At 37.3% G+C, this 15,186-nt stretch overlaps 2 protein-coding genes across 2 annotated transcripts; both read right to left on the bottom strand.

Annotated features, from left to right (window-relative positions):
- Positions 1-2,517: 2,517 nt before the first annotated feature.
- LOC120344477 (dolichyldiphosphatase 1-like) lies at positions 2,518-5,372 on the bottom strand. Its single transcript, XM_039413713.2, has 6 exons — positions 5,178-5,372; positions 4,478-4,578; positions 4,034-4,215; positions 3,464-3,647; positions 3,263-3,390; positions 2,518-2,840 (listed from the first exon to the last, which is right to left on the bottom strand). Exons 1-6 carry the CDS (start codon positions 5,260-5,262, stop codon positions 2,804-2,806), a joined length of 717 nt encoding a protein of 238 aa, XP_039269647.2. The 5' UTR covers positions 5,263-5,372; the 3' UTR covers positions 2,518-2,803.
- Positions 5,373-9,119: 3,747 nt separating this feature from the next.
- On the bottom strand, positions 9,120-14,033 carry LOC120344158 (endoplasmic reticulum chaperone BiP-like). Its single transcript, XM_039413253.2, has 10 exons — positions 13,776-14,033; positions 13,174-13,307; positions 12,785-13,070; positions 12,315-12,505; positions 12,080-12,234; positions 11,234-11,469; positions 10,798-11,035; positions 10,478-10,645; positions 10,104-10,363; positions 9,120-9,808 (listed from the first exon to the last, which is right to left on the bottom strand). The coding sequence occupies exons 1-10, from the start codon at positions 14,016-14,018 to the stop codon at positions 9,500-9,502; spliced, it is 2,220 nt and encodes a 739-aa protein (XP_039269187.2). The 5' UTR covers positions 14,019-14,033; the 3' UTR covers positions 9,120-9,499.
- Between the last annotated feature and the right edge of the window lie 1,153 nt (positions 14,034-15,186).

The following is a 15,186-nucleotide window of genomic DNA, read 5'->3' on the forward strand; positions in this document are numbered from 1 at the left end:
AACCACCTTGCTCCAACTGCAATTCATTTATCAGTTTGTTTTGTTTTGATAACTGTCCCAGTAGAATATTCTTACAATCGCGGCTAGCGTCTGCGGATCACAACACTGCAAAGCCTCTATTACAGACTGAGAGATAATTTGCCGAGATTAATCATCACACTCACGTGGGCCAGTGATAAAAACTTATAAATACACGTCAATTCAGTGGTTAGTTACGAAACTCGGCGTCGTGACCTAGGGCAATATTCCACGCTCCAATGAACATCAAATATCGATGCTCAGCCACTCGCAAATTAAAAAGTGGATATAGAATAGGATTTTCATATTTATCCCAGATGAGAGGAAAGCCGTTATCGTATCATATGTGCCTTAATCTTATGGCATACCACGCCTTTTTGTCCGGTTACCATGTACATGTCGGGTATGGGTGGGATTAGTTATAGCTAGTTACTCGTTTCAGATACACGAACTTGATGGTGAACGAAGCCGGAACCAGCCACCAGTTGGTCAATTTGGTTGAGTTGATGGTTGTACTCGGCACGTTTCGTATTGGACATATTCAGAAGGACCGCCCGAATGTTGATTATTATTAGCGTTCGTGTTTTATGTTTCACTCCTTCTAGTTGAATGTTTTCATGTTTTGTAGTAGAGAAGCAAAAATTAAACAAAAATTTGAGACGATTTTTTCCACTTTCCGGAAAGACCTGTGATCTTTGTCGAAAACTATGCAAGAGAATGGTCGCAAATTCAACCACGCTGTTTTATTAAATCAATGAAGATTCATTAACAATACAATTTTAGTTGATATGGTCGATGTGACAAAACAGCGCTCGCATTCATTCGAATACATTGTCATCTGTTTCACACTTTATAGCGGGTAAATTCCCCAATGTAAGTGAGCCATGGATCGTTGGGCTAAATTGGGGTATAAAAAAGAGTCATAAAATAAAAAGGTTAGGGTTCATCGGACAAAACAATAGCCAAATTTCATTGCGGTACATTTGGCTTTTGTTTTCAATTGCGTCCAACACGGCGCTATATTTCGTCCCCAATTTTGAGATTTATTACACTTTTTTCCTATTGACATATATATCTGTCTTTCTGAACATTTTGTTGTCGCTGCCACTCCGTCTTTCTATCTCGTTTCTTCAAAATTTTCACTTTAGTTTTCGTTTTTTTTTTTGCAAATTATTGCCGCCGTTTTTATAAGAAAGGGTGAGTTTTGCGAATTAAGCATTTTTGTTTATATAAAAATTATACAAGAATAAAGATCGAAAACCGTACTAGAAGCCATACGATTTATAGCAGTTGGTTACAACTATTTCAATGCCATTGGATAGGATAGGATTTACATATTTATCCCGGGGGAGAGGAAAGCCGATAAGACGGCTTATCCATATGGCGAACCACGGCCTCTCGTCCGGTTACCATTCCAAGTCGGGTATGGGATTAGTTTTTTACTGTATTGTTTGTTTTCGGAAGCATGGACTTGGTGGTGGAGGAAGCCGTAACCGACCAGCGGTTACGTGAACCACCCAACGACGGCGAGGAGTCCAGCAATCCTCTCGCACATAACCACCCCTGCATGGGATTCGAACCTGCGAACCCACGCAGAGTAATTAGAGGTGCGGTGGCGAGCGTATTCCTAACGCTTAGACCGTTGAGCCACACCGCCGCGCCGATAATTGAATGAAAGTATAATAGAACGGACATTATTGATCTCCACAAGTGACACCCACTGGAAACAAAGCTTTCCAATGAAAATGCACACAGAAATTGCTCTGAAGGGGAATAATATAAAATGTGCTCTATCAGAAACCTTTTCATGTACGGTATTAATAGGCAACAGCCTTGATTTGTCGCCTTTTGGTGATCTGACCGCAATTGGGGTACATCCATATTACTATTCAATGCAATATGCATTCAAAACTCATGAGCATCCAAAATTTTAATGTTACACTCTGGTGGTCCATGGACCTTGATTGGGAACCATTGATTTAAACTTCATCAGTTTCCTTCCTCAGGGCTGGTTTTCTTGCGGAACACGTTTCGTACATTTAGAGCCTCACAGATGTCACTGTAGCGTCGCAGCAATGTCGAAATGATTCCATAATAAACTAAAAAGCAAACTACGAGTCTAAACTCTAAATTATCCGCCTATTGCAGATAAGTTTCACCATACACAGACTTTTTCTTTTGTAGGAAAAACCGGAACTGAAATGCTTCAAAAGACGTGAGGGGACAATCTATTGGTGGAGGAGTTTGATTTTGTTTCATGCACCGAAAGGTAAAATCACACCAGAGGAGCGCGCGTCAACGTTACTATTTTCTGGGAATCGTCCTGTGTAGCCGTTGGCAAGAGGGAGATAAATTTGAAGAAGCTTGTAACACATTGCCTATGTATGTTCATACAGAAATATCAGTTTTTAAAAACATAATCCAAGGACTGGACAAAATGATGTGTACCCTATTTCAGCGCCCTCCCTAGTACACTACTCAAACAAAATGTGAAACAGCTTAGTGAAAACATTGTTATTAGATTAATTTACTCAAAACGTGATTATAAAATGATACAAATGGCAGCAAACGTGCAAATTTTTTTTTGTTAGAGGTAAACACTAATTTGTACCCGTATCGCAATGAAATAAAATTGTTCATATTTGGTCCAGGAAATTAGAAAAATTATTTATAAAATCAAGCAACAACGTAGGCACCATCTTCATACATATTCTACTAATATTTCAACCATTCTTTGATAATCTTTGAACTCCACTTTTTGCCAAGTCCAACAAATTGCACATTTTCACTGGACTTTGTTTGGCATCTTTCTCAGTCTTGATCTGAATAAAAAATACCATTCGAACGCAAAGCTTTTGATTTAAACAAATAATAAACAATTGAATAAGCCAATGCAATATGTAAGATAGGTAGGATGGATTTGTAACTTGAGATGAAAGTAAACAGTTATGGATAATAAATATTCCATAAAGTCAGGGAGGAGATACCAGCCTATTGATATTGCTAGTTTTCATGTAATTGCACTGTATAGCTGAGCACGCGCACATGGAGTTAGTGCAGTGTCCCAATAAGTTCGCTATTATAGGTCAAACACCCCAGGTTGCAAAAGTTAATATGAGCTTTATGTTTGATCACTGATGGAATTGACATTGCGAACTAGCTTTTGATGACATTGAATTGATGTAAAATTCCAGAAAAAATACTTATTGATAAATTTTATAAAAATGCATAAGATTCTAGTAACCTGGACTCCTGTCTTGACGTCGTGTACTCAAACCACATAATGTTCGGGATCAAAGTAGAATCTCTCAACAAAAGTACTTCAGATAGTTTTAAATTAACAATATCTGGGTACAACGGAGTGAATAATGTCTGAAAAAATGAAGTTCGATTCATATACCATAAACTTGGAAAAAAACTAACAAAATAAAATGCATGAAATTACCTGTGTCAATATGAACCAAATGAAACCTCCAGTAGAGCCAAGCACACCCCCGCAAAACACCTGCCAAGTCGTGTGATACACAAGATACACACGACTATATGATACACAAATAGCGAATGAAATGCATAAGAAGAACATGGCATGTTTCCACAGTGTGCCTAGTGTGCTGTTATTGCTCTGTGACCTAGAAAAATGGGAATATGTGGAATGAACAATGTAATATTCATATATATAGATAAATCAATAGCATCAGCAATTTAGGCCAAAAACACACAGAATTTCAACAGTCAGTGAAAACAGGATATAACACATGTTGTTTGCTGTTCCTGTACAAGGCATAGATATTTAATGGTACTCTAGTTTATTTTTATTAAGACACCAAATATATGATTTGCATGAAATACATAAACTCTACTGGGAAAGTGAAGCCATTGAAAATCAGAGCTGTATACCCAATTGAGCTGTCAATATACCAGATGTTTTATTGAGGGGATGTGCATAGAAGTACAGTTTTAGATGGAACAGATGTCATCGTAATATTTCTATATATCTAGTCAAGCAAATACTCACCTGATATATATAAAAAGCAATAAATAAGTAATGAAAAACCAAATAAATTGGGAATGAGCAGAAGGCCACCCATATATATTCAGATTTCCCCCATGTGAGCTGGGTGGTCGGGGTTCTTTGATAACATTCTTCAGTACGGAGTTGAATAATTCATTTAACACTTGACCGATCATGTACGTTATCTGTAAAATATTTTATTATCTAATAAATACATCCTAAATTCTATTAATAGCCAAAATAATAAAATAAAAAAACATGGATAATTAGAGAAATGACATAATAATGTAAAAATGTGCTACCTTGTGACGGAAGGCAGTTTTATGTCAGAATCGTGTAGAGAGTAAGCAGAATTATATCAATCAAGTTACATAAAACATAAGGGGTTACCATTACTACATACTGGTAATACTATTACTGCATACAGGTAGTATTATTACCACTTACTGTATGCACTTCTCTTCGAAAATATATGTGGGTGGCAAATCCAACCATAATAAATATTGGAGTAAGACTTGTCCATGCCAATAGTTTTCCGAATAAATCACCTAAACACAAAATGTTTGCTCTTTGAAAATGAAACTCAGTAAAATTTTCAAGAATTTTAACAAAATATTCAAAATAATCATGAGAAACTGGAAATTATACCAGAAAATAAGAATATTATGATCTATTTAATCACAAAGAAATATAATGGATTCTGAGTATGGAAATTACTACAACATTCAGACATTTGAAATATGTCTGTATGTATACACTCAATCAAAATGTTATTGTTTTGCTATGAATATTACTTTTACTATCTTAGATGCAAACTTGGACGGAATAATACCAGTATATTGTGCATATGGGAAGACATTGAGTCGTAGATAAATCTGTCAACTTCTGCAGACAAATGTTGAAGCATATCCCAAATCAGGTAAATTAATAAAAAAGTTTAGTATCTGGGATATTTAATTAAAAATATCTTGACTCCGAGTTTGCTTTTAAAATCAGAGTGCTGGAGTGTGTCATTAAAGTATTACTATTACTGTATTAGCATGCTCCAAAGCTCACGTTTAACATTACCGTACCGTACCGGTATAAGTTAGGTACCGGTATATTAATTGCAAAATTAGCATATATTTTACAAAAGAACACAGCTCACCTTCTTCATATTCAACATGTGTATAAGATATTGACTTCCATCTAAGCGTTTCTTCTTGAGCCATTTCCTGGTCCTTGTCAAGCATTATTAGGTTTTCCACCCAAACAGCAAACACTATCTATCTCACCAAGCGTCAGAGCCGAGGTCGCTAACAGACTTGTATCACCCCTGACCTCTTGCGCTCAGGATAGGAATGACGTATTTTGATGTTTTTTTTAACCAGGGGTTCGACGTCTTCTTAAACAGTTGTACCGTAAATATATACTACTAGGTTGTACCGTATATCATGTAAACCTTCTATTACCCAACCTACTGATTATGCAAAAATAACTATGGTTCATCGCAGATATATGAACTTACACGTACAACTCATAAAATAGCCTAGCTCAGTGGTTCCAAAACTTTTTAGGGTTGCGACCCACTATTTATTACCACAGCTTATGGCGACCCATTTAAATTTTTTATGACATAATACAGAACAAACGACTAACATACCGTACAGAACACAGCAATGGCTAATCATCGTAAAACTACCGTGTTTCCTCGAAAATAAGACCTGGCCTGAACGGTAAGAAGTGCTGTACAGTGCACAAAACTGCTATGCGTAAAAAAGGAAAAATTGACAGATTAGAATTTAATTTACGGTATTTTGTTTTTTCGAAGATTTACGTATTCGAGTCACCACTAATCCTAATAACCGTTATATTTTTTAATGCTTTCTACATCTTTTCACGACCCACTAAGATTCCTTTGGTTTCCCATAGTTTGGGAACCACTGGCCTAGCTTGTCATCTTTTGGATCACCAATTTTCGCTTTATAAGTTTTTTCGCGTGTTGGATATAGATATGGATTTACGTATTTATCCCAGAGCAGAAGAAAGCCGATAAAACGGCTTAACCAATAACCATATGGGGAACCACGGCCTCTCGTCCGGTTACCATTCCATGTCGGGTATGGGATTAGTTGATTATTTGTTTCCGGAAGCATGGACTTGATGGTAGAGAAAGCCGTAACCGGCCAGCGGTTACGTGAACCACCCTACGGCGGCGAGGAGTCCAGTAATCCCGTCGCACATAACGATCCCGCATGGGATTCGGACCTGCGAACCCACGCAGAGTGATCAGAGGTGCGGTGGCGAGCGTATTCCTAACGCTTAGCACGATGAGCCACACCGCCGCGCCGTCATATTCCCTGCATGTTCCCCCGCATATACAACAAAACTACCTGTTTCTCCCGCTTTCTTGTCGCCGACACCATTGTGATACATTAATATTTATTTCCACGCAGGTATTGGGATCTGTTACAGTTACACAACAAAGATCAGTTGCTATAACCTTGCAGAAAATCAGCCCTCCCCCCTTTATGAAGGTATGCTCTCGCTCCTAGTTTCAACCACGATTGAGTTCGACGGGAGATTACGGAATAGCGAAGAGTTTAGCAGGCTCGCAAAATTGCAAGAGTTACGAACCCTTGGTAAACTGTACACTGTATAGCCTACAGCAGGGGTCACCAACCTTTTCGAATCCGAGGGCTAATTTCTGGGTATAGATTAAGCCGAGGGCTACCAGTTCAATGTACACTTTTAAAAAAGTCAGTCTGCTCGATTAAGCCTAAATTATTATTAATTACTGGTATTTAGTCAAATAGACCACTGATAAACTCTAGGATTCTTCAGGAAATCAAACGATTATCACAACGTTGAAATAATTTCTATCAATGACACTTGCGTTGCATTTTAAAACTGAGTGTTTTCAAATTGGGTTATTGACAAACACTCTGCACAAGCCTAGGATAAAATGGACTCAACAGTTGTACCATCAAATGTTACAGAGTGTTGTACTGCGGCGCGTAACTTGACACTGTAACACTGAGCGAGACCCGCAGATCATCAGAAAGGCGTGTTCCGAGTTTGTTCCTGGTGAAGTACATATGAAAAATTGTTGATTCACAAAGATAGGTTGAACAGTTGAACCAAACAATAGTCTCAATATTTGTCACCGTCAGGGGCAGTTCTGTCTTTACGGCCGACCGGCAGGAAAATTTTACATGCCATTGGTTTTCAATTTGCTGCCGCGATAACGGCAGCTCTCTATTGGTATGTGGCAGCAAAAAAGTCTGTCGCCGTGAGTCTTCGCTTGGCCATTGTGGGCCATGGTTCGGGAATACCGCCGTGGTTTTGCGGCAGCTTTAGACGCCATAGAATACTTAGAACTGAACGTGAAAAAACGCGGATTAGTGGAAGGTGATATCTGTGTGAAGTCATAATTGGAAGACTATTAAAAAATGACCCATCACATTGCTGAGGTCAAATCAGGGTGATTGTTACAATAATCAATATAGTGCCATTCCCAGTTCCCATGTATGTGTGATTAGTACAAGAATAGGGGGACAACAATTGATTGATGTAGCTTACTGATAAGCGCCGTTATTAAGCTTATTTCGAAACACACCTGCGGGCGGGCGACTCATGTGGTCTTCACGGGCGACTTGGTGCCCGCGGGCAACGGGTTGGTGACCCCTGGCCTACAGGGTACAAACAAAAATAAAGGGTTGTTTTTTATAGCGGGGTGTAGGCCTTCTTAAGGTGCAAGAATTGAATCCTAAATATTCAGACAATGTCATAAATTTGGGGGCCGACAACCTTTTGTCGCTCGCGGGCCAAAATTAAGGTTGTAAGTCATTGGCGGGCCGCACATATTTTAAGAAAGTTGAAAAACCGAACAGATGGTACTTTTTATAATAAAAATCAAACAGTGATACATATCTCGAATAGAATATAGATTTATTTCCTCATTGCATCTTATAAAATTCCATTTGAATACTTTCAGCGCCATTGAACCCTTTGCACTTAGCATCAACTTTTCTGCGTTTTGTTGCCATTTGCTTAATTATAATTAAATTATATGCTTATTAAACGAGTAATTGTGAATTATATAATTGTTAGGTTATAATCTAATTTAGTCTAAAGAATATATTCGTCAAAACGGATGTTTTGTTACTATCATTTAGTGAAGCGTCGCGGGTAGGTTGTCGGCCCCTGTCATAAATATTGAATAAAGGATTATAAAAAATATGGAAAGTGATCTGTCCCAATTAAAAGTAGAATATGGCATATGCTCATAGTAATCGCTGTGTATCGTTAAACTATGCTTAGCTTTTTATGATTTGCATTCGTATTTTCGAATCGGATTCGATTTCTAGATGCGCCTATCACAACTATGGACTACTGAGATGTGTTTACGTCCTTAATGTATTATAGGCATGTCTTTTTAAAGTAACTTTGGTGCCGCTGCTCGTTAACCAGTTTTGGTTTCTCGAGCCACATTTCACCCTGAAATGCCATATTCAAATCTCTTTCTACTGTTCACATAAAACGTAGTTTCTTTAAGACGATGGAATAAATACCGATTACTTGATGCGGATTTAATCTTTTCGGATTCAGGATACTAAAAATTTCCTTGTTTGGAATTTTTGGTACCGACTCTTTAGCAGGCGCTCCGCAAATTCTACAAGTCATGAATGTTTTAAATTGCTTCAGAACTTTGAAAAAGTCACCATGCAGTAGGCGATTATTTCTTCATTTTAGATGCATATTTCCTCGAGTAGAATTACAATGTTTAAGGGCATCAGTAGGACGTAAGAGGCTATAAACAAATAGGCAGACTTTTACCGTCTGTGACCTGGCAAAGTCTGACTCCTGGATTCGGATACCATTCATGAAGTATAAACTGGACTTGCCCCAATCAGGCGACAACCGACCAGGTAAAGGCAGTACATGACATGATAGATATCCATTTCACACAGTGGTTGGTAGGAGATGGAACAATTCCAAGTCGCTACTGTCAGAACATCCACCTGGCAAAAGAATTTAATGAACATGGCCGGGGGTAAATACTAGAAACTAATCTGACTAGGACATACAACTAAACTGAAACCAGCAATTTTATCAAAACTCGCTCATATTGTGCACAATCTCCAAAATAGACCATGTTATGAAAGTCAACGCATAATATTTTCTAACAAATAAATAATGTCTAGAGAACAAAATCCAAATATCGCGACAACGTAAAGCAGTAGCCACAAGAAAAGTCGACTGCAAGGGTGTTAACGGAAGATGCCGTTATTCACGTCTAAATACACAGTACGGAAAGATCGCTAATTGAAAATTAACAATGGAAAAAACCAGTAGTCGTCCTGATTAACCACTTGATTTCACAAGTGCATTATATACGATCTCTTTTTGCATACGTTGGACTCCCAATACCCAGAGCGGAAGTCCGATTAATCCTATATTTTTTTTCAGTTTTTTTTGAGAGTCTTATTACAACTCGTCCTTTTCTTCTTGCTGTTGTTGTTGTTGTTCACCTTCTGCACCACCAGCACCTTGATAAATCTTAGAAACAATGGGTTGAACAATTTCTTCTAATTTTTTCTTCTGCGCTTCAAATTCTTCCTTTTCAGCCTCTTGATGTTCATCAATCCACTTGATAGTTTCATCGATAGCAGTTGTTACCTTTTCCTTGTCATCATCAGAGAGTTTACCGCCAAGCTTTTCCTTATCGCCAACTTGATTTTTCAAAGAATAAGCATAACTTTCAATCTCGTTCTTTGCTTCTACCTTTTCTTTCACCTGAGAAAAATTTAGTAAGTGAAGTTACTCTCAATAACCCGATAGGCATCACCAATAAGTTCTCCCCCAGTAAAATAGAGACAAATATGAGATTAAAATCTCAAACAAAAAGTAGTGCATTTTGATGACCACTTGTCGTATTACTAGTCTCATCACATGAGCAAAAAGCCACGACAGCAACTTTTGGCATGGAACTTTAATATCCTATATTTCCCCACTCAACGACTTATTTTCAGAAAACTGGAGTTTTAGGAATTTGGGAAAGAAAGTATATAAACATGTTCTATTTACCAACCTTTTGATCATCGCTTGCATAAGTCTCTGCATCTTTAATCATACGTTCAATATCTTCTTTTGAAAGTCTATTATCATCGTTTTTAATGGTAATCTTTTCTTTGTTACCAGTTCCCTTGTCTTCAGCAGATACTCTCAAGATACCGTTCACATCAATCTCGAAGGTTACCTCGATTTGAGGTACTCCTCTCGGTGCAGGTGGGATTCCAGTCAAGTCAAATTTACCAAGATGATGGTTATCTTTAACCATTGGACGTTCACCTAAGAATTTAATCAAAAAGTTAGAAAATATACTAACGGAAATTATTTTTCAATGAGAGTCATATCGTCAAGTCTTAAAGACGAACTTTTCTTAATGCTTATTAAATTGCTTACCTTCCAGAACGTTAATTGTCACAGTGGGTTGGTTGTCTGAAGCAGTTGAGAAAATCTGAGATTTTTTGGTAGGGACGACAGTGTTACGAGGGATGAGCTTGGTCATGACGCCTCCAACTGTTTCAATACCGAGAGTGAGAGGGCAGACATCAAGCAGGACAAGATCACCTGAATGAAACAAACAACAAAAAATTATATACTGACATGTAGTTAGTCAAAAGTATAACACAATAATGCTTTATCGAAAATATCCAACTAAAATGTAGAAATTTTAGAATCAAATGACCATGTAATTATTGTTGCCACAAAAACCTTCTTACCAGTGTTTTCCTCTCCGCCCAATACTCCAGCTTGTACAGCAGCACCGAAAGCGATAGCCTCATCAGGATTGATACCACGGTTTGGTTCTTTTCCGTTGAAGAATTCTTTAACAAGTTGTTGGATTTTAGGAATACGAGTAGATCCTCCCACCAATACAACTTCATGGACTTCCTTCTTTTGCAAGTCTGAATCTTCCAAGACTTTTTGAACTGGTTTCATAGTGGAACGGAAAAGATCCTGGCAAAATAAAACAATTAACGTTAGGTTAAATATTTTTGTGAAACACCCTACAGTGAACAAGTGATATTATCAAAAAGGATTACCCCTACAAGAATTCATTCTCGAAAAACAAGATTTGCGCCAAACAGGTAAATCGGAAACATCTTAACCAGTGTTGTAACCAAATGATGAAAAAATTGACATGCCAGGGCTTACCATATTCAATTCTTCAAATTTAGCTCTGGTCAATGTCTCTGAGAAGTCTTCGCCTTCATAGAAACTTTCAATTTCAACTGTGGCGCTATGTTGGGTTGAAAGAGTACGTTTTGCTTTTTCCACTTCTCTTCTGAGTTTCTGTACAGCCCTGTTATCCTTTCTTACATCTTTTCCCTTCTTTTTCTTGTACAATTTCAAAAAGTAGTCCATAACACGTTGATCAAAATCTTCGCCACCTTTATATAAAATAGGCATTGGTTACTATAAATACACAAGTGATATTCAATAAGAGACTCGCGAATCATTCGACAAAATTTTGCCTTAGAGCAGACATGGGCAAAGTACGGCCCATTGGGTAATTCAATCTGGCCCGCCCGATACTGCCATAACCAAACCGACATCAAATTTTGATGTTTTAGCTAAATATAGCTCATGTATTTGTTGAGATTGCTGTTAAATTTAGTTTTGGCACAAGGCATTCATACCGGTTCCCACTTTTGCTTTTGTAACACTGTAAATATTGTTCATAATCCTAAAATGTTATTTTTTTTATGCCACCACACTTACATGGCCCGCCAGTGTAGGTGTGCAAAATTTTTGGCCCCTGGTTCGAAAACCTTGCCAACCCCTGCTTTAGAGTATTTCCATACATATTTTCCACAGAAATATGTGAAGGTAAAAGCAGCTCAGGGTGCTCTTATGTCAGGATCACAAAAACGGTTGGATCAAAAGCATGATTGATTGAGCTGTTTCATCAACAAAGGCAGACTCATACTGATTAAGTTGATTCAAGTTCCTTGAGAGTAAAGTTTTTACACCCATCGGACTATATCTCATGAAACCTACCCAAGTGAGTGTCTCCATTTGTGGCAACTACTTCAAAAACACCATTGTCGATTGTAAGCAAAGATACATCAAAAGTTCCACCACCCAAATCAAAGACCAGGATATTCTTCTCTCCCTCTCTTTTATCAAGACCGTATGCAATGGCAGCTGCAGTTCTGCATATAAAAAAAATTTTCTAAAAAAATGTCCAAATCATAAAGAGCATGGGACTTATATACACAAAACCAGGACTTACGGCTCGTTAATGATTCTCAAGACTTTCAGACCAGAAATAACTCCTGCATCTTTTGTTGCTTGTCTTTGAGCATCATTAAAATAAGCTGGTACTGTAACAACAGCATGAGTAACCTTCTTTCCCAAATATGCCTCTGCGATTTCTTTCATTTTGCCCAAAACCATGGCACTGATTTCTTCAGATGCAAATGTCTAGAAAACAAAGTCAACTATTTAATTCTAAAGAAAGAATTACTAGGAAGAAAGATGAGCCACTTAAAAATTGAAATGGATAATATGCATATCCAATTCATAAGATAACGCCTAGTTTGTAAACAAGTAGAAATTATCATAAATTATCCACAACCAGACCAGAGCATTTTTTTTAAAGAACATTTTGACTAACACAAATTTTAAGCATTAGTCACAGACATAATATTTTATTCACATTCATATATTCAAGATAGCCGAGAACAATATTGCAATACAAACCTTTTCACCAGTTTTTGTGTTGACTTTGATATGTGGCTTCTTGTTTTTCTCAACTACTTTAAAAGGGAAGAATTTGATATCACTCTGAACAGATTTTTCATCCCAAGAACGACCAATAAGACGTTTTGCGTCAAAAACTGTATTTTCAGGATTGGACGTCAGCTGATTTTTCGCAGCATCACCAATGAGCCTGTCTTCCTCAGTGAATGCAACATATGATGGTGTGATACGATTACCTTGATCATTTGCAATAATTTCTACACGACCATTCTTGAAAACTCCGACACTGAAAAAGTTATAAGTTATATATATATTTTATAAGAAATAAAAGTTGAATGATCAACATTATTAATAATTATTAGAGCGAGCAACATATTTCTTATACTCACCAAGAATATGTTGTTCCCAAGTCGATACCAATGACAGTTCCATAATTTAATTCTTTAGTAGTTTCTTTCTTCTGCTCTTCAGCAGCAAATGTACAAACGGCACAGAGCGCCACCAACAGTAATGACAATTTCATCTGAAACATGGTAAAACAGTCACATATTACAGTATTAGGAGATGAAAACGTAATGAACTTTTGTCTACAATGAAACTTAAGTTGATCTAGGTCTAAGATAGTTACCTTACTACAATTACTGAATTAAAATAATAAATTTCAAAATAATCAAAACTTCATGTGGAACACTTCAACTACCAGACTACTGACTGACTGAACCAATACACCAACAAAGTCAGAATGTCTAAACTTATTTAGTTAGGCCTACGCCTTAAAATTGGAGAATTGTCAGATTGTGGAAGCTTTTACAGTTTTCTGGTTTTAAAGTGCAGAAGTGAGCTGGCATTTCTACTTTTGTAATACAGTAATAGGCCTACTGTAATACAAGTTGGTAGTACTGCAATGATTGAATACAATATTCTTATATTCGGATACTAGAATGAATACGGTACAGGAATAAAACTTGACACATTTTCATTTTTTACTCACCATTGAATATTTACTTGAGATTTCAATCGGTTGAAGATGACTTTTATGAAGAATTTTTACTAACAGATGAAAACAAGAAATGTACAAATTGACTACCAGATGATGTCTCGAATCAGTGGAATAGTAGAATTTATTTACTCTAAATGAACTGAAAAATTTACATATATTCAGAAATTCAAGTTTAGTTCTGTAGTTTACAGGTTTAATATGTCTGTATGTACAGGACGTATGATAGACGTGCATCTGTACTTCAACTCTGTATATATATACAGACTTGAGCGGACCGGTACCGTACCAGAATATCAATGTCAGAAGACAAATTAATTAGGCTACATTCAAAACAAACCACAAAGAATTAACGCTGTAACGTTAGTTCACATTTCAGTACCGGTACCTATAACTATACTGGAACTGCGTCTTTATGCTTAATTCTGCAGTTACAAAGCAGTCTGATGTTAATATACTAAAACTCCCAAATTTCGTTCAAAAAACTTTTAATGCGTACGGCCGATGTCCAAGCCAGTAAAATAATTTAGAACGAGTGCGTTCACCGCGGTTGTAGCTCATATTTCGGCACATGGCTCGTGTGTTGATCTCTGATTGGTCGAATGAAATATCTGTGGTGCATTGTGATTGGTTCAAATATGAATCGTCATGCATTAGCTGTTATGTGATAGAATATGAATCAGCTGTCTCTTGCGACAACAATGCAACACAGTACTACTAAAATCACTTCTGGGCTACGACGAAACGGATTTCTTTTAATGCATACGTGGCTTAGAAGATTGTTAAGTAAACAAATGTGCAAAGTGTTTATAAATGTGCCCAACATCAGGTAAGTCTTAGGAAAAAACAATTTTGCAATGGGCGAAACGTTAACAAGATTACTCAAGCGTATAACTCCGCCTTCAAGTAACAATGAAAAGACACGTTTCACTCGTGTCAGTTATGATAAGTTGAACGTGCTTCCGAGATGTCTCGGTAGATACCGCGAAGTTGAACTTTTCTGCTTATTTTCCTGAATTAAGAACGGGCGCTAGTAGCAACGACCACTCACCCGGAGCGATACGCGGTTAACTTTTTCAATCAATTGCTAGCAAAAGTCCTCGATCACAGTTTACGTTCACTTTAAAGGTATTGCCGGCAACTTCAGGACGCCAGGCCATGTCTCCACTCGAAACTTAGTGACGTCTTAACGAAACTAATATCCTAATCATAAGAAATACCAGAATTTAAAGCCTCAAAGTCATGACCCCTGTGAAATTCAGTCAGTGGGTCAAGATAACGTGAATTGTGTCACGAGGAATTCCATAATATCGTAGATACTTGTAGGATCAAAATATTGATGGAACATTTCCATTGTCAAGTTATCGACCGAACCGTTGCCCTGTTTATATCCTTCGTGTTTTAC

This window comes from Styela clava, chromosome 5, assembly GCF_964204865.1.
Source record: "Styela clava chromosome 5, kaStyClav1.hap1.2, whole genome shotgun sequence".
In the NCBI taxonomy this organism is placed as follows: domain Eukaryota; kingdom Metazoa; phylum Chordata; class Ascidiacea; order Stolidobranchia; family Styelidae; genus Styela; species Styela clava.